Raw genomic sequence first — 27,719 nt, forward strand, 5'->3', positions numbered from 1 at the left:
TTTACCGAGTGGTAGAGAGTACCAATAAAATGGACTTTCTTAAGAACTTGTGAAATAACCTTAGTCTTAGACGTTAGGAAAAGATAAGGCGGGAAAAATGCATCACGGAAAAACACAGAGATGACCGGTTGCTTGGAGGAATCTCGCTAGTGGTAGCCAGAGACTTATAAAAGATTGAAACACGGAAACAAAGTCTCTGGAGTGGATTCTAAGTCGACACAGATTACCACTGACAAGGAGTCGCTACAATTGATTATAAGCGATGAGTAGCCGTAGCCTTCACCTCTGAGTAGTTGATTTCTTGGCCCTCTACACTAGCAGCATACATGGCTGCAAATTGAAATTACAATCATCGAAACCTCCACAAAAGCATCTGTGCAAACCTCACACATCGCCCACAAAACAATCCACAGGGCAATATTGGAGAAACAAACTGAAGCCATCCTCACAGCAGACATGGAAGGACCAGTTGGAATAGAAGAGGAATGCATACAAAATAGAGGTCGCCGCTCAGAAATAGTCTCCCAGAACTTAGCATAAGAGGGTATACGAAGTTACTGCAACAAGATACTCTGAAAAATATTATGACAGCAGCATAAATAGCATATTCATTGACGTGATAACACTTTTTGACAAGATGTAACGTGTACAATGGACACAAAACTACAGCAGAGATAGACCCCCAACCAGCGACAAAAAAAGCCAAGAGAACAGCCTCAAAGCAACCTTATCACCTTAAATCAACGTTAGAATCCTGTGAGGCACCCGCTGCTGCAGACATCACGAAGACCCCTTGAGCTATTAAACATGACTATCGGCCAAAAAACTTCACGAGAAGGACAACACTTGAGTCGTTGCTAAAAATCAACAGCCAAAATAAGGCTGTAGTCGATTGCAACAACTCCTTTTCTCCTTAGGGCGAAAAGACATCTAAAGTAAGGTGGAATTGGAAAGAGAGCTACAGCCACAACATGGGATGACATATAAAGAGAACAATGGAGAACCACAAGATCAAAAGCCAAAGCATAAAGACTCTCCATGAGGCATAAACCTCACAATACAAGGTTCCTTGTGATCCACACTATGTTCAAAAGGTACCACCTATCTTATAGGCTCCCAAGCCTCCATCACCCAATGCAAATCCTATCCATGATCTATAGCAACCAATCTATGTGGATGCAGATTTACAAGTCACCTAGATGTACAAATCCCTCCACTATTGTCCTTGTTGCATGCTTTGCCTACTCTCCCTCCCCCTTTTGCCTGCTCTCCCCTCCCTTCCACTGCCTATTAACTATTCATGTGCATGATGGAGACATTTGCATCAAAGTTCCTTGATGTTTGATGCTCTTTCTTCTTAGAGCTTACGTTTGGACTTTGCATGTACTGAATTATTTGATATCGGGTTAGCTTAAGCTATTTGATACTGGGTTAGCTTGAGTAATTATTTGCGGTAGATGTGTTCACGGTTGTTCTCTTGTTGGGTGGACGTACAATCAGTACAATTTGAAGATGATAATTATGACCAACTATAATTGGAGAAGCTGCTTAAAGATTTTTCTCATCTTTCTTACAAAAAGCTTGAAGATTCATAATCAAACCTCAATTTGTCATTACTATTGGTAGTAGTATGTTGGTACACAGTGATTATCTGCTCTATGTTTCTTATAAGCCCTGGTCTACAACAATATACTGATTAGTTGATGCTATCCTTCGTGTGTTAGTACATTTATAAGGATAATGTTATACCTGGGCCTAGTTGATAAGACGTCACACGTTAGTCCTTTGATCTCTTTTTTTCTGAAGTGATTAAGGACCCTCAATGGTTCCCTGATTCATATGCATGCATTTTAAGCTTCATTTGATCTCAATTTTCCTCGCTTGTTCCATTTCTTGATTAATCTTGTCTTGATAAAACAATGAAATTCGAGGCTTGGGCCTTGCAATTACAAGTAAGTATGCTCCACAATCTTCGTCTAAGTCTGTCAATGTCTAATTGGTGTGTGCCTTGTTTATTTCATGAGATACCACATGGCCTCATGTAACTATTTCGGCTAGGTAAGAAGTTAATCTTTGTACACATTTCTTTCCACAAACATGCTGTAAGCTTTTTCAAGTTATTTGTGCCACGCTTGACAAATAGAACCCTCTAATTCACCCGAACTCCTACGTGAAGGATTGTCTATAGTGGAGGTCCTCCGTTCCCCTCTCGATGTTTGACTCTTGTGTGCTTACTATAACGTGTCATATGGCCTATTGTATTGTGTGGCAATCAGCATTCTATTTTATTAGCATATGATAAAAATAGTTGGTTATCTATGCAACAATTTGAATGAAAGCGGCCTTTTTAAACTAAAACTTAAATCTAACTCTATAATTCTAAACATATGTGCAACTTGATGCTTACATATAGTCCACCTTATGGAATATTGGAAACTTAGACACAATACTAACCTATGAATATTTTGCAAGAATGTGATTTTTTACAATAACAAAGTTAACATCCACCTTATAGGTGCCATGCTTCACATGTATACAAGTTATTCAAGACTGTATTTTACACATACACCAAAAGATGATTTAGCACAACTCATGGTTGTTGGATTTTTCCAAACATGCTATTTTCTTGCTTTTTTACTTTGATCCGAGTCTCTTGGTGTACTACTAGGGTCCATGACACGTATCCCAAGCTATGAAGTCTTGTCCTAACATAACTTTGTGCTTGGAGGGATGCACGCAATAGTCCTTGACATTGGAGTGTATTTCAAGAACATTGCTAAAGAGACCAACTTTTGTTCTTTTGTTCTTTTTTATTTTATCAAGTTTTCCCCTTATTTACCCATACTTGATGTAGCTTTTGATATAGTTGCGTTATTAATAAGAAAACTTTGTACATTTCTAAGAAGTGTTAAGTTGAAGAGTTGGAGTGACGTTTCCCTCCTCATGTTTGCCTCCTTGTAATATCAGGTGCCAAAGCATACTTAGTCACAAGAGTGAATGTCTAGGCTAAACACACATTGTTTTTTTGGTGAAATACTAAAACACATACACACATTTAATTCCAAAATATAGCATACTTAAGGGGGTTCTTTAACTCCTTAGTCATGATTGTGTGGCTTTAATTCCTTGGTGCACTAAAATTTCAAACCTTTGATCTAGTCAAGGAAAACAAACTGCTTGTGTACGGTTTCTTTGAATAATCCATTGAGCTTTGGCAATAGCAATTACAACAAGAGTGTCAATTAACATGTTTTTAATCTTCTAACTGCTACATTATCTTTCACTTTTCCTTCTTTCACCTTTCCAAGCTTGCAGAGCTGATGGCTATAGGGACACATATTAGTCAAACAACTTATGTCCATCTCTTTTTACAACAAAGAAAGTCCTTTTAGAAGAACATGGAAGCAACATCACAAACATTAATAAGATCCTCCCATAGAAAAAGGCGCACAGAGGAATTGGACTTTCCTCATTGGCCATGCTTCTTCAATTTTACAAACCGTTATTCTGTATAGGATTACAAGGCTGCTGCCAACCCCTTACGTGTATCAGAATCCTGGAGTCCCACTGCTATAGTAATTTACAAAGGAGACTTTTTCGATATACATAGGATTAAGAAATTCCACCTTCCAAAGTTAATTCTAGAATACATGCTTCAAAAGGGACACTAATATTAAATAGTCAAATTATCATTCACATGACACATAATGATCACAGGTAGCCTAACTGAAATGCCTTTTATGTACAGTGCGCCCACTTCTGCTAATCCCACTGTCGAAATTTAAAGACAGAGGTTGAGCTTGTTCTGCTGCTAACTCCCGAACTCGCACTAGGATGGGACCCGGGATAGGAGCAGATGCATGCTTTCGCCTATGCTCACCCTGCTCAAGCCCACGAGATTTATCAGAGAGAAGAAAGGAACAATGTAATTTGGCTCAGAACAAGCCTGGCCAGTCAAACGTGCATCAGAAAAAGAAAATATGTGCTGCTCATAGATGTGGCCGGTCAAAATGATGGCCATCTGACAAAATAGTTCATCCAGAAAACGGAAATGAAAAAGGCCTCTCTTTAGGAAAAGATGCATCACTTTATCCAAAGATGGCATTTGCATCTCTGGTCTTCCCAAACATGAAAACATTTGATATACAAGTTTACGCACCTAAGACAAAAAATTGCTGTCTCGAAATTACATAAATACAAACATCTATTCTATTATCTATTAGTATCACTATACTAACTTGTTAGCATACTTTCCACCTTAGTTCAAACACATCCCTATATCCACATGTAGCCAAGGTCTGTCAATCACCAAAAATCCATCATTTCAATTTCTGGCACTCACTGTAAATAGTCTCCTTTGCACAGTAAGTTTAGGATGCTATGGGAAGCTTTACATAAAGAAGGGAGACACAGCATTCAGGCTTTGCTCCTTTAATAGAAAAAGCTTCCCATACCATGGTTATCTGGCTGGCTGTGGATAGATGTCCCTTTTATTCGAACCACCAAAAAGATGAAAAACTCATGACAAAGAGACTGGTTGGTAAGGAATTGAGCAAGTTATATAGGCCACTGAAATCAAGCTATGGCCCAGCTCAGTCACGTTTGGAGGATTACCTCTCATCCTTTGTATAAAAATATTATCTGCGCACGCCCGCACACCGGATGCTCAAACAGAAAGGGTCAACCAAAAGCACAAGAAGCAGACAAATGATACTTCCCAGATTTAGAACTTACCTATGACAGTGCTAATCATGCATTGGCAGGTTAAAGTCCATTTATGTTGTGTATAAAGTACAGCTAAGAGCAAAAATTTTGGGCAAACCCAGTTCATACTGCATCGTACTTCCTCACTAGGAGCTTGACAAAGACAATAAAGTGAAAGACTCCACATGAAGCATACTCAGGTAACCAGTCATCTGTCAAGCATTTAAAAGTTTTTCGTTCTAAATGCTACGTGCATGTTCTAGATGAAAGAACAATACTTGATGTAAAGTGAGATCATCTTCATTGGATACAGTGTGAAGTCGAAGGGGTACAGCCACCAAGAAGATTGTGATTAGCAGGGACGGCATGTTTTAAGAGCATGACAGTCAGGAGAGTGTTGAAGCCCCGACAGAGGAAGAGGAGGAAGAACCAGTGGATAAGGTGAGTTCTGGAGCCACCATGACCGATTTTCAAATGTCAACTTGTTTGTTTGCAAAAAGCAGATTTGAGGTAAAACCCCCAAATTTGACAGACAAACATACCTGGAATTAACAAAAACTTCAAACTTCACACAATTTGCAGATCTGTTCGAAATCTGCAGAAGCCCCAAAATCTACAATGCTAACAAGCCATAATACTGCAAATGCCCCAATTTATCGATTGAATCTGCCAGCAAATACTAAAGCAGACAACAACCACATGTAACAAATGGGCTAAGGGCTGCTGGAGTGTTTATACGAACAGGCTATTGTACAGAGACGAGGCAGGATGCACACAATACTGAGACGATTGCAGGCCACAAGGACAAATGGAGGCACCAAAGAAAATCTCACACAATACTGAGGTGATTGCGCACGGGTCGCGAGGACAAAATAGCTCTTTGCACAATATTGAGACAGCGACGCACACGTCACGAGGAGAAAATAGACGGTGGCGTCCCACAAGGAGACTAGTGCAATGCGATGCGATGAATAGAGTGATAGTGTATCGATCTTAGCATGCAAAAAGAGGCCATGGAGCTCACAAATTATGATGGATGGAGGTGGACGGATGATTGTATCAACAACCAGAAGCCACTCCCACCCTCACTCCATCGCACATCAGGCTGGCTCCCGTCTTCAGCCATTAAGCATTTATCCTTGAAAGGTAGATCCTTTCCTGGAGAAACTTCTCCTGAGGCAAGACTATCTTGAGCTAGTAGAGGAGTCTTGTGATACTAGATGTTGGGAATGGGAGTCAAAGGAGAACACCAAAATGTGGAGATGTATTGAAAATGCAAGAGTTGCGTTACAAGAAAGACCAAAATGAGGAATATATCCTCTACAAAGAAAGCTAACTCTAATCCTAACCCTAGGTGAAAGACCCGAGGGTGTGTCCACACCGCACTACTCATAATCTAACAAATCCAAGGGGTGATCAATAGAGAAATGTTCAGATCTCCTTTTGACACTCCCATGCCACCTCTATATTGCCACTACAATTTCCACCAAATGCAAATTGGACTTCCATAGTAGATGATAGGTGAGAAATGGGAGCATACATAAGAAGGCTTTACATAGGCAAGTCAATAAGAGTTAATGGCCTATTATATAAGGGATCACATGAGAACACACATTTCAGTGTACTATGGAGTGAGGAATGGGACCTTCCATACGTCTTGGCCACTATCCGGATGCTCCTTGCCAAATCCTGTGTGTTGCAGGGCAACTCCATAGACAGTGCAAGAACGTCTCACAATCACTGTATAGGCAGAGTGGCATCTCCCATCAATATGAATCTGCTCCATTCGAGGACTGATGGGAAGACCTTATGGGTGACCATCCAAAAGAAATAAGTTATCTTTTGTGGTCGGCAATTGCTCCACAAATGCGACCAAATTTCGAGATGACCTCTTGGGGCACTTGTTGCTAGGGGAGCAATGGAATGGAGATGGAATGCAAGGGAGCAAACAAGCAGCTGAGGAAACGAGAGTACTTGTGAAGGGATACTGAGAAAGTATAAGTGGTGGCCAATATAGGTCCCAAAGTCAACCACAAGTGTTGACCAATGAAGTCAACCTGAGGGTTGACTGATCCTAACTGGCCTACAAGGCCATACCAAGGCTAAGTGCTAACATCTTTAGACTTGTAAACATGTGATTTGGCTTTGTATGTCTCAAAAACACCTCAATAGATATGCGGGGTAAAGTCCGTCCCTAGTGAAGGATCCACATTGCATACAAGGGAATCACAAGAGGAGGTGGATCTTACACATACTTCCTTGGAGTCCATAACACCAAGCTTAAGTAGTTACAAATGCCAAATGCTCTCAGATGACTAGAATAAGATAAAGCACATGATTGATATTTTTGTGTCTTGTTCCAAAGGAGGCACCACTTTTTAGCATGGTGTAACATGGGAATAACATCTACCATTGTATCAAGCAAGCCATCTTCCTTATGGGGTTCTCAATGCGTTGCAAATCATAATTTGCAATCCATCCAGTCGTCTGCGGGGCTTCATCTTTTACTTGGACCCACCGCAACACACCGCTTGGAACTCTTGATTGAGGATGTGGAAAAGTTGAAAAGGGTATTGGGGCTTATTAAGAAAGCATACGTCCTCGATATAATTGTCAGAAGATACCCGAACTATTGGCTATCTATAAAGCATCTATGATTGGCATTACTGAAGCATCTCAAGACATTGACACACATGCAAGCATGCTTTACACTATTAGTTCTTAAATGGATGCGGCAGGTGGACACAATCAACCATAAGCTCTTGTAGATGAGCTGAAAATTTTGCCAAGATGTTGCTCCCACAAGAGCTCTAAGACCAAGTTTCAAATAACCGTAGCCATCTACACTGGGGTCTTATTATACAAGTTTATGGAGAAGTTTGGAAGAAGCCTCAAAAAGAAAAATACTACAATCAACAAGGCCAGATACTGTGAGAAAGAAAGAAAGAAAGAAATTTTATTAACGTCCTCTGTCCATGAGACTCATGAAAAACCACTGAAATAAAAGCTAACTAGTGGGTCTACTAAAACGGACATCCACACGTGCTGATGTCTGAGATGAATATACCAACAGAGAAATACATCACATTGTTGCTATGTGAGAGTAGACAAATGCTTCTTTGTATGAGAGCAAAAAAAACACCAAGAAGGAAATAAAGGAAGAGAAGGGAGATCCCCGTTAGCGGGCTGTCCGATTAGCTGACAATTTGAGTGATGGACCTATGTATGCTATTTGTGGGACCAACTCCATCAATCAACTAAGGATAGAAGACATCATCTCAGCCGATAGTGGCTCTAGCTATAGTTAGATGATGCCGTGGAGGAATGAAATCAATGATAGAGTGCTGCTGGCCCTCAGCTTAATCAACCTGTTTAGGTCCCTCCTACTCGGTAGTCTCTCGGAGGTAGCTCATTGTCTAACGAGCGCTACTCAATGATGTGTCTCCCCAAGTCAAATTATAAAGAGGAGATGTATGTGGTCCTCATGTAAGGTAAAATCGGAGGCGATTCTATCGTGTTGTGCTCTCTGGGTCCCAACTACTCGTGTCCCCTCCTACCTCTGGCACAAGTCGCTAGAGAAGAATTTTATGATTATTCTCTCATTGACGTCTGACGAGCGTTCCTGGTCTCATCTCTATATTGGAAGGAGTCAATCTTTATGTTGTTGGGCCTCGAGGAGGAAAGTCCCACACGTCGCTAATAAGGATGGGCCAATAAATCTCTGAGTGGTCCGAATCCGCTCCTAAGTAGATGGTGATGGCATCCATGGATCTCATAATCAGCCTCTTGCATGTCGCATGCATAGATAAATAGACAGACAGACAGACAGACAGATATATATATATATATATATATATATAGAGAGAGAGAGAGAGAGAGAGAGAGAGAGAGAGAGAGAGAGAGAGTATTAAAGTCCCCGTTGAGGATCTATGGGATTGGCGATCACTATCAACTAATAGTGATCCCTTACATCCAGTAAGACAAAATATTACAAACTTATCATGTATGGAGTACTTGTTGGGCTAGCTTGTGTGCTAGACCAGTAATTTGTCGCGATGTTCCAAAATTTCCTTCAAGTAGCTTCCTGCTTTTTGGTTGGCTGCTCCAGCAGACTTTTTAAATCTCTACTGTCCCTATAGCCTTCTTTGATGTGTGTGTAGGCTCTACATCTCAGGAGTACATGCTGTTCATTGTCCACCTCCCTGTGGGGCAGATTTTGCAGATTCTTTCCTCTCTGGGGATCATGAGTCTAGCCCATCTACCCCTCTCTATCTCGATATCATTTGAACTAGTTCTGATTTAGATGCCTTTTATATGTTGAAATGTCTTCCCCGAGGTATTTCTGCATCCCATAACTGTGCATTGAGCTAATTTCCTGCTTATAGAACTGCATTTTTGTTCCCCGGTTTTGCAAGAGTTTGTGTAGCATTTTCTGAGTCACAATCTCCCTTATCTCACATGCATCTTCGTGTATATCAGTGACTATTATACCCCATCATTCCATCCACTTCATCTCCTCTGTGCCAACCCATTGTTTGTGACTCTGTGTAGCTTCCATCGCCTTGTGTGGTATCCTACTGGCTTCCATCTTCTCTACTCTATTGAGGTAAGCCATGAATTGACACAATGCTTCCCCTTCCAGAGGTAGCATCCCTGTTTCAGCCTGTAGGATGGGATAGGGTGTCTGTGTCTTAACCCCTAACTCCCCTATCAAGAAACATTTATGTATAGTTTCTATTCTTTCCCAATATGTCCTAGACAACCCGGGTGCCCAAGCGGGACGCCCGTAGAGAATGATTGTCTGTACAAGCATGGTATATGGAAAATTTCTAGTTCATTTTTTTAAGAAGCTATATAGAGCTTTCAAACCTCCCACAATCCTTCTTTCCACACATGCATTCCATTTGTAATTGTCAGTGAAATCCAATCCTAAATATTTATACGAGTTGACTATTTCCAGAGGATCCTCTCCAAATGTGGCATCTACTTGTTTGCTGTGAGTCCCGATGACCATTGTCATAGTGGACAACCTTGTTTGACCCCAATAGTGCTCCTCATCTCCGTTCATCCCAACTAGGTTATATAGAGACTGCACTATGTAGCTTTGGCAACTATTCACAAGTCATGACATAGCATCTACTACCTCATGTGAGATGTCCATCACTGCCTCCTTGTCACTCTTGGTCAGGCTATCCTCGGTGATGAATGCTGTTTAATTATCTTACACAACTGCCTCGTACTGTTTTCCAAAGTTATTTCTAAAATTTTAATTGCATGGGAGATTAGGAGCCCCCTCCCTCCTGTAAAAAAGAAGCTTGTTTATTTCAAGCTAATGTGTTTTCGCAAGCCAAACCAAGTGGTTCCCTGTATTATTGTTTTGTGGAGATAGAGGGTTTATTGCTGCTTTATGGATTTCCACAAGGCTTATGACACAGTGCTGAGAGTGCACCTCATCAAATGCACGATCAAGGGTACACTCATGGATCATTTGGGCGGTCGTGGCAATTTATGAGAGGGTCTTAGGCAAGGTTCGGACAGCTAGTAGCACTGACCAGTCTGTAAAGTCTAGATTATAGCATTACAAGCATTGGATAGTTAGATACTAGGTTTACATTCTAGAGTTGTGATTGGACAACATTGCAAGTGTGTGTGACAATTAGCTTGGATGCCTCTTGTTTTATTAAAATCTGATGTGGCATCAGAGATGGTATGCCTATGCTGCTTTAAAGTCAGATGTTCCAATAGCTAAAGAAGTTCTTATGGACAATGCTGCACGTGTTTTCTATAAATGCTACACTTTCTTGATGTGAGTATCAAGTTCACGTTGCTCCATATTTTCCTTACTTGCAGCCTGCATCTTACATGAGTCATGCCCAAGGAATAGATACAGCATCTGTTTCATTTTCAAGTTCTTTCATGTAGAAGGAAGCCGGAAAAGAACTTTCACGCATTTGCAAACTTGGAATATGCAATTGGAAATGTTACATCTCCCAATGCCTAGCCAAACAGAGTATTATGTACCTGTCGAATTGCCTGTAAATGTGTGTCGCTAGCTCTGAGAAGATTCCGCCATTTATCCTATACATATAAGGTCACAGCACAGTTAATCAAACGTAATTGACTACAAGATGATCTTCACATACATGTCTCTTCAGCCAAGTTGCAAGTTCAGTAAATGCAACATAAAATATACTGTGTTCTGCCTGCATGTGTCACTCATTTAGAAGTACTTATTAGAAGGAAAACAATCCCCTTCACAGCCACATTTCCTGCTGAGCTTGAATAAGCTTGTTTCCCTCCCTAGTAATTGCATCATAGACGCATCTAGCTGCAGGTATGACTCAACTGCCTTGCTTTCAGGAGACACATTCTCTACAAATAAAATCCTACATATGCTGGTTTGATGGTTACAATAGAGAGAAGAAAGAGACCTTTAAATCCACTGAGGTGCGATAAACACTGTTTGAAAATGCAAGCTTCTTGATCTCTGCCCATTTTCCTACACCACATTCAGCTACGCCCTCTACAAGCTTCATCACTTCCCGGAGTGTCCAAGGACGGTGATGCTTTCTTCTCATTCCACCTTTTGGAGTTGGTACAATCTCTACATTGGCATCTGAAGGGTCCAAAGCAGGTAGAACAGAAAGTGGCTCCACATTGAGCACAAGAGCAGACGGTGATGACGGTGAAGATTTCGGAACATTTACACAAGCTTCCTGGAAAAAATGACAGTCATTCAATCATTAGAATGGCAGACCTGAAGCCCGTGCAATGGATTCAAGGGGCATGTTCTGTACAAAAGGAAAAACAACTTAAAAAGAAGAATAGAATATACTAACAAAGAACAGCCAGAGAAAGCCGAAGGAGCTAAAAACTAAAATGGAATCGGGCTGCTGCTTCCTCCTACTCCCTTCAGCTCCCTGACCCCCTGCTCCTTCTTGTCCCCATTCCCATCCCCATCCCCATCCCCATCACCGCCCCCCACCCTCCATCCCGATGCCCCCTCAGCCTCTCCGTCAGCAAGTTCCCATGACCCTTTCCGCTTCCTTCCCCTCTGCCTCCACCTCCACTCTCAGCCTCTTTCCCTTACCTCACATTTCCCTGCCCCTCTTACTCCTCTCCTAGCTTCTTCGCCCCCCTGCCCACAACACCCATCTGTACAGCCTGTATGGACAAATTTTCATCACTACTTCGACGCTGATCTTTGTCTCCTCAAGGTCAACAGATTTCCACCTGGGGCATTTGGCAGGGTTTCTTCTTCTCCATCTGCAGGATGCTACAAAGTGCCAAGCGGGAAGGCACAAAAAAAGCCATGGATAGCCCTCAAAGGCCTTCCATACTAAAGGTGGACAATACACAAGTTTTCATTACTAAAATGTAGAATGCATCTCCTCTGTATGGACAGGTTGAACAGCCTTTCAAAAGAAAAATGATGCTTTGAGAAAATCAATGGATGAACAAGCCTCATGTATCACAGCTTTGGAGCTAGAGATTCAAGAGCTCCGGCATGGAGCCACAGATGGGACAGATTCTGCTGCTTTGGGAATCCTCAGATCTGAAAATGCAGCACTTAAATTATGCGCAGAAGAGCTAAAGGCCAGATTCAAGAGGAATCCAAGAAGACATTTTAAAAATGATAGCCGGGATGGAAGAGCATTGAAAGGAGGCTAAATCTTGATCACAAAATTGTCAAGGGACACAAACCCTGAAAGTCATCCAAGAGACTTTCCAGGAGGACACCTAGGGAAAACAAAGCCTTGAACCTCTAGATGGTGGGTAAGAAGGATGCTGACAGCCCTTTGGACGCATCCTGTGAATCCTTTCATACCATGTTTTGGTGTTGCAACAAATGAGATTGAGAATGCCTCGAGAGTGGGGAAGGATGACACAACGGAAAAGCCATTGATCATCAAATTCAAGCATGCTAAAGCCAGACAAGAGGTCATCATGAAGAGAGCTAATCTAAAGGAGACCCAATCTTCATCAATGAAGATTTCACACTTAACGGATTGAGCATAGGAAGGAGGATACCACGAAGGTGATGGAGGCAAAGGATCCAAGTAAATGGGCTGTGTAAGGAGACAGCAGATCATCATCCAGGAAATAAAACCTCCACCTCATCATACACAGCCTGTCAGACCGTTAGCTTCAAAATGCGAATGGGACCATATGGTCCTCAGCAAGCAACAGACTTTCAAAGGCAAAGATATCGTTGTTTACACTGAGACACACCAGAGCCCAAAGAGGGGGCTACCGATAGCACACAGCTACACATGGTTGTCCACATACTGATCAGGGACCTGCCTCCATGGAGAAGTGCATGGCTCAGGCAAAGTGGCAGTTCTCTTCCGCTCATGCCTTCAGGCATATGTCACCGTCATACAAATGAGCATGCCCGCTACGTGTGGAACGGACTCATGAGGCCCTCAGCCATAAACGTGCACATTGCAGCATGCTCTTCCCCCCACAAACATCCGACTATGCCAGGACAACCTTTGGGAGGGGACAGGTTTCACCTTTCTTGGCACTCTATAACGCCATCCAGAGGTACATGCAGCAAGGAGAGGACTTACTCATGGGGATTTCAATGCCAGGACCAGGGACATGCAGGCAGCCATTTTGTATCTCCAAGAGGATGCCACACTAGATCCACAAGGCAAATTCAGTCATATATCGAAGGATGTACATACTAGATCCACAGTCACACAGTATGGGAGATATTTATTGGACGTGTGCACCACTCATGAGCTGCTCATCTACAATGGATAACCAAGATGGTCACGGTCACAAAGAGACACATGCTGCCCACACAGAAGTGGACACAAGTGTATCTCAAAGGGGGGACATAATTGACTATATCAATGGACCCCTTGCCTTCATCTCACATATCTCTGATCTCACAATAGGCCCCCTCATGCCAGGAGCAGAGCATTCCAACCTATCTTTCGATTTGATAATCACCCAACCCATCCAGGACACACAAATACCTCTTCATTCCCATATTACCAGTATGACATTGATCACTCCCTATATTACATATACGATAGCTATCTAGCCAGTTTATAAGAACACATAGAATGAGCAATCATTCATAGATGCCAAAGCTCTTCTCCTCACTAATTCATCCACATCGCAGCACAACATTCCTTTCCTTACATGATCGAAAAGAAACTCAAAGGGTATGTTCCTCAAAATAATTTGTATGATGACTCGTTCCAAGCGCTTAGGTAACATTGGCACTCTAGAACCAACCAAGGATACCTTACCAAGGATACCTTGTCAAGTAATAGACTAGAAGAGAGACCCAATGTTTAGTGAGATGAAAGACACAAGCATTCTCTATAGCAGTAAGTCCAAATAATTTTGGACGAAGCTCCTTTATCAAGGACCCTAATCTTTGGAATGCATACACAGATACAATCTACGACAATCTTGACTAGCAGATGCTCGTCTTAGAGGACATCCTCCTGCCCCACCTCATCCATGCTCTTCAAAAGAGGCCATCAAGAAGCTACAAATGACAAAGTGAAGAATCAGGAGGGCCTCAAAGAAGAACTCCTTAACCATAGTTGTCGCACCAGATGAGTAGCTAAGACTGCAGGAGCTATGTCTCCCTGCTCACTGTGCTCCTACCCTCTCCCCACCATAGCTTCTCCCCTGCCTCATCCTCCCTCCTCTTCCTGCCATCTCTTCTCCCCTCAGTCTCTTTCTCTTGCCCTTCCTATATGTCACCCTTTCTCTGTTTCTTTTTTGCACCATCATTCGCCTTTCAGTTCGCCGGTTGTACAATTTGGAGGAGCCTGTCTGGGGGTTTCTCTTGGTTGTGACTGCTGTTGGATCTGGCTCTGAGGTTGCGAGAGCCTCCTTCAGTGTTTCAAGGAGTTGTGGAGAGCTTGCTTGGGTCTCTTGCAGACCCTACAGCCCCTTGGAGGCGCTGCGGTAGTTTGAGTCTTCTTTTTGGTCTTCCTGTTGGCCCGTGGTCTACTCTTCGGCCCCGGGCAGCCCCTTGCTGGCACGGATCTTCTGCTGGAGCTCTAACTCGTCTCATCACTTTGTGCTGCCCTTCTCTTGATACTTGATTTAGTTCCATGGTGTTTCAAGAAGGTTAACTGGTTTTTCTTGGCACCTTTTTCAGCTGCCCTTCTGGTTTGAGAGCAGCCCTCACAGCCTAGTGCTCTCCTAAGCCTGCTTGTGTTTTTTTCAGTTCGTTTGGCAGAGCTTTTTGAGGCCCAAGCCTTCTTTCCTCAGCAGCGAGCTCTTTCTTGCTGTGCTGGCCCTTCCAGCCAGCCTTTTGTGAGGATCTTAGTCCTCTTTAGCCTCTCTTCCCCCTTTTTTGCCCCCCCTTCCCCCTTTTTCTTTTTGGCAGCACACGATTTGTGTTTTTACTTTCTAAAGAACAAATCTTGGTGGCGCCCTTGGTCTGGAAAGAGGGGCTCAAATGGCAGCACCCTCGACTCCCCAAGCTGTTAAGGTTCTTCTTTCTCTAGTAGACGAGCAGAAGGTGAAGCATGCACTCCAACCAGTTTAGGACAGGAAGTGGACATGATAGTTGGACTCACTCCACAAGGAGTCACGTGTGTGATTGGATTCAGGTGAGTTTATCATTAGAGTAGGTTACCATGTATAAGAGAGGAGTCTTCCTTCTCCAGCTAAGTTCCCCCAGCACCACCCTGGACCTTGTGGAGCAGAGTCCCATCTTCCTCGGCCCGTACCTTGTTTACTTCATTCCTTGGTACCACGGCTTCACAATCAATGACATGGACATGAGCCATCACGTGCCTTATTTTTCCCGGTGATGCTCTGCTTCATAGGTCTTTCGAGAGAGTACTGGCCCATCCTCCCTTCCATTGAAGGTGTTTTTGGTACAATGCTAGAGTCCTTACCACTCGCAGCAGCCTCGGTCATGGCAAATGATGGGGTCACCCATCTCAAGATGATAGTAGAAAGTCCAAAGACCTTTCCTGAGGAGATCTACCTTCAGACCCTTGATGGGGGAGAGTTGCGACAAGGGGTTGAGGATTCGGGTTTACCAGGTTAATCCCTTAGATACAGGCAGATGGGAGACCTGCTGGGCCAAGCCCCCTACTCCCCTAGACTCGTTAGGGGCAGGTAAGGGAGACTCACGCAATAGAGCCCAACGTCCATCCACGCAACAGCAAGAGTCTTAGATCCCATGGTTGGAGCCTTTCGAGGGGGCTTGGACCAAGGTGGAGAGAAAGAAGCCTAGCAAGAGGGCCACCAAGCACCACAAGCAGAGAGCCAGACTTTGATAGCGTGCGACGACACGATGCAGGGGGTGCAGATAGGTGGCTCTCCCTTAGGACGTCCTGTCACCAAGTTGTAAATATTTCAAAGTCAAAGAATAAGTTGACCATTTATTGATCATAATTAATGAGTTCTTCATTTATTTAATTATGTTCAAAGAGTTTTCATTTGGTCAAAATCTTGACTTTGGTCAAAGATACTTAACCTCGATTAGGGAGACTCCGCTTCGACCAAGATGGTTAACAACAATTAGCCAAAGAACCAAGGCGCTGACTCCGGTCAGTGAGTGTGGACTTTGTGCAACGAGACTTAGCTTACGCCAAGAGGGTTAACTTTGTTAACCAAGGTGCGCCAACTTAGGTTGGAGAGACTTGGCCATAATTAAGGCGCTTTGCCTGATGGTCAAGCCGTTACGACCAAGAGGGTTGACCTCGGTCAACCAAGAATTGTGTTCTATGTTTTGTTCACATAGTTTGCTTGGTGGGGACGCCCACAGTGACCAGGATTAGTCTAGAGATTATTATTTGCATGCAAAGCGCTGACCATTAATGGGTGCCATGGTTGTGCGCTTTAGTTAATGGTTACAAGTACTAAGAAGGATTGAGGAACCAAGCAATATGGAGCTAGGCGAGCGCTTCGAAGATCACTCGCGTGACCAAGTGCTGCGAAGACTCCAGAGTTGCCCCTAGTGGCATGTAATTCGGAAAGTAGATTACAATTTGACACTTGGCAGGTTGCCAAATGAATGAGGTTTGAGCTCTTTGTAAAAATGATTCACGTTTGGAATTTGTGTAACACAGCTCTACGCTGAACTCTCTGTACTAAAAAATTTTCAATGAATAAAGACCTTCGGGGGGGTCCAGCCCAACAATTTGTCCTAGGCCCTATTGTGCTGTGTGAGAGACAGAGAACTGTTTTGGCAAAAAATGAAGCTTGCAGTGATGACAAAGTTTTCAATTGGTATCAGAGCGAGGCCTGCCCTTTTTCTGAAAGCGGCACGGTCCTAGGTTGGAGCGTTGTAGTCAACATGCGTTATACTGTTGACTCTAAACTCAAGCAGATAGTCCAGGTGAATGATGGACATGATGAACACATAAGAAATTCTTGACTTTATACAAGAACAATTGCAGGAGATTTGTCAACGTTGAGATCAAATTTGGGAAGAGTAGTGTCAACGCTATTGCATCGAATGAGTCCCGTTAGTCATCAATGGAGAAATTCACGTGTGAGGCAAGGTGTATGACGTAGGTTATTTGCTTTGGATGCTCACGTCTAGATCTGTAGACCTTTGGGGTCTCATAATTAATCGCGAACTGACGGAAGGCTCAGATGAAGGTTTCATTGGAGCACGACTCAGCAGTATGAAAGGCTACAGATGCCACAAGTGTTGAAGCTGCAAATGACAAAATTCCTGATAAGGCAACAAAGACGCTAATCAAGCCTGGGCTGGATGCTAAGCCAGCAGCTATGGAGGCGCATGGTTTGAGTCCCTTTGCTAGGTGTTTTGTATCTAAAACTCTGGCTTCGACTCAATCAGTTCTCTTGTGCATAGTTCATCTAGTTCGTTTTCGTCTTCTAGCTCTGCCTCTTTATCGTCGACATCATCTTCTTCTTCTGGATCCTCAGAGCCAAAGCATAAGAAAAAGAAGAAGAAGAAGTCTGGCAAGAAAGCAGAGACTGAAGAGTTCAAAGATGGTGGGAAGTCAATAAGATTTACCACATACAATGGCCAGTATAGTCAAGCTGAGACGGCAATGCAATTCATAAGGCAATTTGATGGTCTAGAAAATTTCAGTGAGTCTTCGAAACTTCGTATGGTTGGTTTGCATTTGACTGGTATAGCTAGTGCATGGTGGATAGCTAAAATTGCTAATTATACAACTCCCAAGAAATGGAAGGATTTCAAGAAAGCCTTTTATAAACAATTTATTCCCAAGCAATTTCGGGACCATGTCCTCCTTGATTGGAAGAGAGTGCATATGGAAGCACAAGATACAGTTGAGTCTTATAATCAGAAATTTTGGGACTCATATTTGCAGGTTTCACCTTTCAAGAAAATCTCTGACAAGACTCAACTCAGGAAGTATTGGGCAGGACTCACTCCAAAGATACAAGCCCAAGTGAGCACTAAAGATACCAAAGATATTTCAGATCTTATGCATTCAGCCAATGCGGCTAATTTTATATATATGCAAGATCCTACTACTGTGCCTTCACTACAGGTAGGAATACCAGGGGATATAAAGTCGATGACCCCCAAGTTTGAGAAAAGAGAGTTTCCCAAAGCTCAGAAGAGGGGATTTCAGCCTCAAAAGCCGAGGAGAAACCAAGTACTAAAGCCCTATAAGGGAAGACCACAGTTTACCCCTGAACAGATTGAAACTTTCAGAAAAGAGGGTAAATCCTTCAGATGTGGCAAAGAGGAGCATGTGGCTGCCCAGTGCCCAGAAAAGCCTTCACTCCAAAGGGAAAAGAGGCAGAGAAGCCACAGGAACCGCACAAACCAATGGCGGGAGGAATTCCTAATGTACTGGGTCGTGTTTCAAACCCAGAGGAACGAGAATTGCTGCTATCATGGGGCAAGATCAGAGACCAGAAAGCGCTGATTTTATTTGATCTAGGGGATATAGAATTAGCCCTAAGGCTAGGAATAAAGACGGAGGAGTTGGGCAAGGCTCTCGAGGCTGACCAGATGTTTTGTGGGAACCCTATGCTAGTCACTCCTTTGATAGGGAAGCTCCGTCTTCATGTACAGAGTTATGTGGATCAGGAGGACTTCTTCATATCTCCACCACTGAAACATCACGATGTGGTTTTGGGTATGCCTTGGTTCCATCGCAAGGCAGTGAAATTGACTCTATCTGAGAGAGTAATGGAGTTTGTACATACATTGTACATAGGGGCAAAGTACAGCATGTGGTTGCTAGGAATAGAGGGGAACTATTCCCATTGTATCAAATAGTTCTATTGGATAAGAAATAAAGTCTGCATTTTCAGCTTACATGGTTTTTGTAAAAGAGAAAGATGTTGAAAAGCATGCTAAAATAAGTGAGGCAGATCAAAATAAATTTCAGTTTCTTGAAAATTTTAAAGATTGCTTTTCAGACGCTTTGCCAAGGGAGTTACCCCTTGAGAGACCTGAAGATCATGGCATGGAACTCATTCCTGTTGGCAGTGAGCCACCAAATAGGCCCGCATACAGAGTTAGTGAAACTCACTGAGAAGAGATTATGGCAAGGTGGTGTAAGACTTGTTGTCCAAGGGGCTGATTCAGCCAAGTTCTTCTCCTTTTTGCTCCACTGTATCGCTTGTACAGAAGAAAGATGGTTCATTCCGTATGTGTGTCAATAACCGCGCACTAAACAAAATGACCATCAAGAATAGATTCCCTATTCCCCGCATTGATGATGTGCTAGATCAGTTAAATGGTGCTTCAATTTTCAGCAGGATAGACTTAAAGAGTGGCTATCACCAAGTGAGGATACAGCCTCAAGATGTGCATAAGACAGCGTTCCGCACTACTTTTGGGTTGTATGAGTATCTGGTGATGCCTTTTGGATTGACTAATGCCCCAACTACTTTCAATAGGATGATGGATCACATCTGCCGACCCTACAGATAGTTCACAGGTACCTTCTTCGATGACATTATTGTATTTTCTAAGTCCGAAGAAGAGCACAAGGAACATCTTGCTACAGTATTTCAAGAGAGCTGAGAAATTACCAGCTCTATGCAAACAGCAAGAAAAGTGAATTCTTCTTGGGAGAGATCCATTACTTGGGACATATAATATCCAAAGATGGAATACGGATGGATCTCGCAAAGATCCAAGCCATTCAAGAATGGCCAAAGCTGAAAACTGTGCATGAAGTCCGTAGTTTCCTAGGCCTGTGTTCTTACTACATAAGTTTTATCAGGCATCTTGCGGACATAGCCACTCCACTTCACGACCTTACTAAAAAAAATCCAGCTTTCAGATGGCGAATTCCACAAAAGACAACATACACCACACTCAAAGAGACTTTGACCACAGAACCAATCTTGATAGTTCTTGATTTGTATCAGCCATTTTATGTGGATTGTGATGCTTGTGGGAAGTGTGTTGGGGTTGCATTGCATCAGAATCGTCATGCAGTGGCCTATGAGAGCAAGAAACTCCGGGAATCTATGCAAATCTTTTTACGAATCTACCTCGACCTAAGTTTGAAGCTTTTTGGCAAGCTTTACACTTAGTATCTTTTGTGACTTGATCTGTTGTACTTTGTATAGTCATAGGTTGCTATATCCCTATAGGATGAACATGTGCAACCATGACATTAGATATTCAAGTATCCTAAGTCATGACCATGATACTTCAGCCCATACCACGAAGGGGGGTTTGTAGGCCATTCTATGGGATATCCATAGGTGCCACTTATTCCTTGGTATGTGCCTTGTAGGCCTAGTTACAGTCAGTTAGGTCTGTTGGTACAGTTAGTACATGTACCACCTAGGTAAAGGACACTTAGTCCAATTAGGGCATTTAGACCTAGGGTTTTGTTATGTTGGCTCTCTCTTGAGCCTCCTCTCTCAGTTTTGCGGCAATTCATTTCCATTTTTGAGCTTCTATTGCTTGACCTAGCCTACAAAGGCTTCCTTTATGATGTGGTGGAGCTTGAAGGTAGCCATTGAGCCTGTCATGCCTCTGACGCGCCGTCACACAAATGAGGATTGCTCATCTTCAAAGCCGCCTTCGAAGTCACAAAATACGAGGTTGTGGTTCAGGATCCCACTCATGAGAGGGCCTTGCTCACCACCACCCCTCCTCCCCATGAGTCATGGTGAGTTGGAACTTGCACGGGGTCCACAACATGCATGTTAACAACCACAACAGTTGATAGCTTGTCAGGAGTTGCAGAGGGCTGTGGTAGCGGTCAGTGGAGTTTCTTTTGATTCAGGAGCATATATTTTCAGCATTCGATATTAAACGCCGCCGCTACTGCCTTCTTCCGAGGAGGGAACCCCAGGTTTGGTCCCCCGTAGTAGGCAAGAATAGTAGAGTTTGTATCTCGATTTCTTAGTTAGTGGCTTCATATGTGTTTGACTAGCATTGAATGAGCCTCCCGGGGCAATCGACTGAGCCTCCCGAGCGTCGGTTCTCGGGTTGTCGGAGGTGACCCTTTTCTCCTTCAGCCAACCGAGGCATAATGGCCTGCTAGAGTACCTTGACAAGTTTTACATGGGGGATTAGGCGATGCAGAGGAGAAGCCACGGGTATTTTGGTAGGCACAATGATGTGAGATCACTCCCAATTGTGCTTCACTGAGAACAGCCCCATTGTGGACTCCCTTAGAAGGAGGTTCATATTCAAGATGGCTTTTACTTCAGGAGGAGCAGGTGCAGTAAGCATTGCTTGAGATTTAGCAGCCGCGAGAGTGCCATCCCAAGGGTGGTGGGCTTTATGGGTGGCAATTGCGATCCAAAGGAGCAATGCGGAGCTTTTCATTGGCTTGTTTAGGGTGATTACCTCATGCCTTGCACAATGCATTTCCACCTTGGGCTTGCTGTTGTGGTTTTCATTCATATAATATAAGTCTTTTTCATGAAAAAAAAAAGTCCATTCACAAGGTTTCGAAGCATAAGCATTTGCAATGTAACAAATGGACAAGCGTGTCAATCTCCCTACTTACATCATTGGTGCCCAAATATATGTTCAGATTGCATTCATAGTGTTCATAACTCTATTAAAAGGCCAATTTGTTAGATCTTTACCATTTCTCCGGAGCTCAAGGGGGACTCATGTATAAGGAATGATGCATGTGCTAAATTCTTGCCAAGCATAAGTATGTTACCATGCTGTATAACCCTAGAGAAAATGTGTTCTTAAAAAGGGGAACTACAGCCTACAGCTGATCAAATGGTATCCCTACCATCTCAAACAGCCATTCTTGTTGTTGAGGTCTTGACTCTAAGAAAAAAAAAGGAGAGTACCATTTTATTATCAGACGGAGGCTTCCTTTTAAATCTGGATTGGGATGCCGTAGATTTAACTGCCATCCTGGAAGCTTGTACAGATATTGCCTTTCGTACAAGTTGTGCAGCCCTTCCAGTTGATTTACAGTTCTGTTTTGATAAACCCAACATAGAACCCACAATAAGAAACACAACGAAAGTGATCCAGGAAAAATGGAAACAATAATTTAAAATATGAGTAATTGCCCAATTCTATCCCTGCAGATTAACCTTTATCAATATAGTTACACAGAATTATGATGCCAAGATTTTTATTTAAAAAGATGAAGTAATAATAAATATAGATGCAGGGTAACAATTGTGACTACCAATAACAATTCTTGTCCACCAGAAAACAAGGCAATGTACCATCAAGCATGGTCTAAAATCCATCTTCTATCTCCATATCAGAATGAGCGTCATGAATGTTCATGTATCAAAAGCCTGGCCATTTCCCGATAAAACTTTTCAACTGCATTCAAGAACGCACAATACAAAACACAAACGACAGACACTCAACCCTTCTACAAGATGGGGCATGGTCCAGTGATAATCCTTGTTCATATGCACACTGAGCCAGATTTTCAAAAACATATGCATGCTTCATGACAAGTAGCCTCTCATGCAATTGGACAGGCTTCCTACACTGTGTCAATCCATCTTGGAATATGAAAGTACAATAAACCTTGCAGGTTGACCTTCAGATTCCAGCTGTTCCCCCAAAGGATGAACAAATGTGCTTGTGCCTCTTGCTTGCTATCAGCAAGGACAAAGCTCATGTTATGCTTACAAAGAACATAAGCTTTGGACGGAATATAGTTAATCTAGTTAATGTATGAAATGGTCTCATGAAGGTCGTACAGCCACTTTCAAAGACTTGAGTGTAATCAGGTTCATTGTGAAGTTTCCATGATGTCACATCCTCTAGCATACAAGTTGCACTTCTGAGCCGGTCGACTCATAAAAGTGAGGGCGCCTTAATTCATAGCTTCTGCAAGGGAAAACTTATACTTCACCTGTTACCAAACTGGAAACAGCAGATTATCTGTGGTACAAAGCAAGAAGCAACAAAAAGAGGAAGTAGACATGGGCTACGCACATAATAACTAGGCATAGAGTGTGCTTCTCCTCATTGCAAGACCAACTAAGGACTTGTCTAATTACGAAGATGCAAATAAGCAATGCAATAGAGATTGAATACTCTAAAAGTATAAAGTAAGTCACTTGGGGAGAGAAAGGGATACTTCAATAAAACACAAGAGGAGCACACTGATGCTATGTAAGCACAAGTGGAAGAAAATGAAATGTACTTAAAGATTAGCATCATAGACTGGGCCAAGAGAGACCCCTCTCCTACAGTATCAATAAGAGTAGAAGTAGACAACTCACTGTAGAGGCCAACCAAGGTCAATGATAGCGTGTACCTTGTTTTACCCATAGGTTGCTCTGTACATCCTCTTGGTGATTGGAGGCACCCTGAGAAAGTCTCTCTCACTTTCTATAACCCATCTCGTCTCCTGTTTAGGCATGATGAGAAGATGAGCATGTGGCACCATGTCAAATCCCTTCTAGAAGTCCACAAAGTAACAATATTGCTATGTCCACGTTTGGACATGATGTGGCTAGTGTTAAGAAGGTCGAGTTAACCTAGGGTCATGTAGCTAAATCTCGGACAATTAGGACATTGACATACCTTTGGTACACTTAGGGTCGCCATAGGGTTGAGACACCTAAGACACCCTATGCTTATAGAAGTGTGAGCATTAGCTCATTTGGGGCATTCTTATGAGTGGGGCCTCCTGAGAATACACAGCTAGGATAGAGCCCATCCAGGCCTATGATTCTCTAACATCATCTGTGTGTGGATGGGGCTTCGCAGTATGGGACGCATGGTCTTAGCTAAGAGTTCCCTGTCTGAGATCGTCTCACCTCTAGCTCATAGGTGATCCTTGAGAGGATCTATGGTTGGGTAGTGACGCACTAGCCTACACCATGTGTGTCCCTGTGTGTTTGTCATCTAACTCTTGTTGGTGTTTGTAGATAGCTTGTAGATAGAAGGGTGTGTCGTACCCCTAGATTAGTTGTGGCTAAACTATAAGGGTATTTCGTTTGGAAGTAGAGCCTACTCGGCCTCCTTGCTTCAAATTGTCTGTTTGCTTCTTATATGTGCTTATTTGTTGCAAGTCCGTTTTTAGTTTTCGTAAGTAAAAGATGCTGAATTTGAGTGAGTTTGTGCACAATTTCAGAGCATGAGTGGAGCTCGTGTGTGCTTCTCATGACTTGTGTATTGGTACATTGCTTTGCCGTAACACCAAGCTTATGAAACCTGCACACTTAGCGGTGCAAAAGGTCTAGGAGCATTGAAGGGCTAAGCTCCTCCAGGATTCATATTGATATTTTGTAATCTGTTGCAAGTATGCAAGAAACAACAAATAATCAATCAATATACAAAGACAATTATTCGAAGAGTACATGCAACATCACCAATTCTGATTGTATGTATAAACAAAACATGCCTCTCAATCTAAAAATTTCAAGCAGAAATCCCAAATCTCAACATACTAGAGATTTTTGCGAGAGAAAAGACGAGAAGATGGGCTTTTTCTGTACAGAAAAGAGTGGATTAGGTGCTTGATATTGAAAAAAGGCCGCTGGAAATCAAATCCAAAGCTAACTCCACGAATCAGGAATAGCAAAGGATGGACAGGAGCGGCTGCAACAGGCAATAGCTTGGCCAAAAGCATATGACAAAGCACGCTGTCAAGTTCTACAGTGTAATGCAAGCTGGAAGGGTAGGCCAGATTGAGAGAGGGATCTGAAATAGACGAGCAATAAAAGTCAGGAGCAAGGAGAACTGCGAAAAACCCACATGTATGGGCTACATGTGTGGCTAAGTGACCGAGTTAGGTCTTGCATGCACAGTCAGGTATACATGTGATACAATCACTGTAGCCAATACATGTGGACTTTTCACAATCCCACATTGCTCCTACCTTTTACCATCTATTTCAAATCCCTCTCTCTGCCTCACCTACCCTCCCAGCTTGCGTTCTACTCTAGAACTCGACCAGCCTGCTTGCTCTCATACACGTTGAGATTTCTAGATAGAGAAACATGTGCTACGTACGCATGCAAGAATTTGGTATTTCTGATCCATGTTCTCTTTTGGGATTCATGCATGTTCTCTTCGCCTCAAATTTCTCAGTTATCAATTTTGAATCCCAAATCTACTCTTTTGAATAATCATCATATTGTATTGATTGTTTATTTGCTGGTTTTTTGCATGCTTGCAACAGCTTATAAAGTATAAATGGAGAAGGAGCTCATCCCTTCGATGAGCACCACCAAGCGTGCAAGTTGTCCAGATTGACACTCAACTGCTGCAAAATATGTTCCAGCAGATGCAAATGATGCAGCAGCAGGTTCTCCTGTTGCACAGAAGAGTCAAGAATCCCAGTGTCTTCACAATGGGATGCCGAACTTCTCACCTGAGATATATTCACGAGAGGAGGAGGAGCGTACACTTGAGTATATGCACTCCCACTTGAGTAGATGAGAGGTGCACCGCAAACTCAGCATAGCCTTGCCAAAAAATTGGGTATGTGCTTGGGATGCAGTAACATTGGCTTTAAGCCTCCAATAGACTTTCGTGTCATGTTTTGTCATATGAAAATTTGTATGTATCCTCTGAGTACTTCACTTGGCTCTCTCTTCGGGAGTAGGAAACTGATTCTGACGATGCCTTTGCATCTAATCCACTTGGTAGCGTCCAGCAAGACTCCAAGAAATACTTTTCACATTGCTAGTCTTGATGTTCTTTTTTTTATAGTAGTTGTGAGCAATGTTAATGTGTTTGGACCCCAGATTTCATCCGCAAGGGAGGTTGGATAATGGGCATCCAATTCATGTTTTACTTGATGACAGAAGTACTCATAGCCTTATTGATGCTTCCTTGTGTGGACACTTTGCATCCCAACGGTTCCTAGTAGCCACCGCTACATTGTCAATCGTGCACTTGATGCTTTTGAAATGTAGGAGGAGATGGTCCCAAAATCTTTGCGTGGAGATTCAAGACAACTCGGAAGAGCTAAGGTAGACATTTTGTTGGAAATGGAGTCGTTCTTCATTAAGAGCCCTTTTGTACATGCTGAATATCTAACTCATGTGGTTCACTTTCAATATAATGAAAAGATTTTTGCTCTTCATAGTGATCTTTGTGGGCCAATGGTGTTATTGATGTGAATTCGTGTGTTTAGATTGAGTAACATTTGTGTTCTGCTTTGGAAACATTTTACTTATTGCAATCAGGTGAATGTAATATTTTCTAGTGCATTTAAAACACCCAAATTGTTTTTAAATAATAATGTGTCTCACTATTTGGATAAACACACAAATGAAGCAAATTTCTCATTGCAAATTTATTTACTGTCTAAAAAAATAGCAATAGAGATAAGTCTTTTCGTGATATCTTTAATAATGATATTTCAGCCATGGCACCCGCATTGATACTTCAATGCTAGAGTGTGCATATAGACTACCCACTGCTAGATATCATTATGATGAGAATCAGCTGGCTTAAACTTCTACTCAAGTCAGTACGGTGACTGACTCAGTAAGTCGGAGCACTCGGAGTGATGATTCACCCGTGGCTCAATTATTCCAAGAGATTATGTCAAAGTGTTTCCAAAGGAGCTTCCCTACGGTCTACCAACCTAAAAAGAACGTTGAAAATAAGATCGAAATTGTGCTTGGTGTGCAGCTTATGTTCATGCAGCCTTACAAGGCTAGTTTGATGCGGAATTTCAGAAATACCTCCGGCTAGGTCAAGTGCAACCGAGCAAGTCACCTTGGGGTGCTAGAGACATTTCTATGCATTTGTGCATATATTAGAACGGTAAGAATAAATATCATTTACCAAGGATGAACATCTCATCGATCAGTTATGTGGAGCCAATTATTTTACAAAGATTGATTTAAGAATGGGCAGTGGGACCCAAGAGAGTAGGACTAGATTGACAAAGGGCACCAAGAGAAGAGCCTCCCCTTCTTTCGTTACACCGTTAGCAATGCCAAGAGATTTCAGCTCAGTTGTAGAGGTTGGAGACTCTCCAGAGAGCTCTTCATTGGGATGCCTTTCACATTTCTACTGATCTGCAGAAAAAACTTTTGGAGGAGACTCGGGAAATCCCACAGAAATAGAAAAATCACTCTCTTTTTCTGGATTTCTATACATGGTGGGATTGCAGAGAACCTATGGAGATTCAAGTTCGGGGCTGACCCTACTTGTCCCTGTTGCCGTGGTGCTATGGAGACTATTCAGCATTGTTTATGGGAATTGCAAGCAGGCAGGGGTTTTATGGAAGGGGGTTGCCAGGATTTTCAGTTATTTTGCTCCTTCCCCCTTCTTCATGAATTGGGGCTCAGTTGCTTGGCTTTCCCTTTCGGGGCCTCAAGTCTTCTTTGACAGACATGACTCATCATGGGCGATAGCTATCAGACGACACTTGGTAGAGCCCTGTTCTCTGGATGACGTTCCTACCTCACCCTTCAGGGCTGTGCATGCCTCAGTGGGCTCTTCTTGGGAGATATTAGCAAGCAATTTAGCATGGCATATATGGAGAACCAGGTGCACAGAGGCTTTGGATGGATCCTAGGTTCATCCCTCTCACACTATGGCCAGTAAATGGACAAACACTATACATACACAAATGGCCATCTGGACGAGCATGCAAGGATCCTCTCGGGTAGCTTCTGCTCGG

General features: G+C 42.8%; 1 protein-coding gene and 1 long non-coding RNA gene across 4 annotated transcripts in view; both read right to left on the reverse strand.

Annotated features, from left to right (window-relative positions):
* Nucleotides 1-568: 568 nt before the first annotated feature.
* LOC147901488 (uncharacterized) lies at nucleotides 569-950 on the reverse strand. The gene is made up of 2 exons (XR_015540957.1): nucleotides 766-950; nucleotides 569-726 (listed from the first exon to the last, which is right to left on the reverse strand). It is a non-coding gene; the product is annotated as an uncharacterized LOC147901488 (long non-coding RNA).
* A 2,427-nt stretch (nucleotides 951-3,377) lies between these two features.
* Nucleotides 3,378-27,719, reverse strand: part of LOC147901489 (uncharacterized) — a 69,959-nt gene continuing 45,617 nt past the window's right edge. For all 3 annotated transcript variants that reach the window (XM_087375010.1, XM_087375008.1, XM_087375009.1), the window contains 4 exons: nucleotides 21,940-22,071; nucleotides 11,136-11,420; nucleotides 10,726-10,782; nucleotides 3,378-3,881 (listed from right to left, as the gene is read on the reverse strand). In XM_087375010.1, coding sequence (XP_087231136.1) covers nucleotides 3,723-3,881; nucleotides 10,726-10,782; nucleotides 11,136-11,420; nucleotides 21,940-22,071 — 633 coding nt within the window. In that variant the 3' untranslated portion in view covers nucleotides 3,378-3,722. The remainder of the gene's footprint in view (nucleotides 3,882-10,725; nucleotides 10,783-11,135; nucleotides 11,421-21,939; nucleotides 22,072-27,719) is intronic.

The sequence above is a fragment of the Dipteris shenzhenensis genome, chromosome 5 (assembly GCF_047967505.1).
Source record: "Dipteris shenzhenensis isolate YYH24624 ecotype China chromosome 5, Dip_SZ_1.0, whole genome shotgun sequence".
Taxonomy (NCBI): Eukaryota; Viridiplantae; Streptophyta; class Polypodiopsida; order Gleicheniales; family Dipteridaceae; genus Dipteris; species Dipteris shenzhenensis.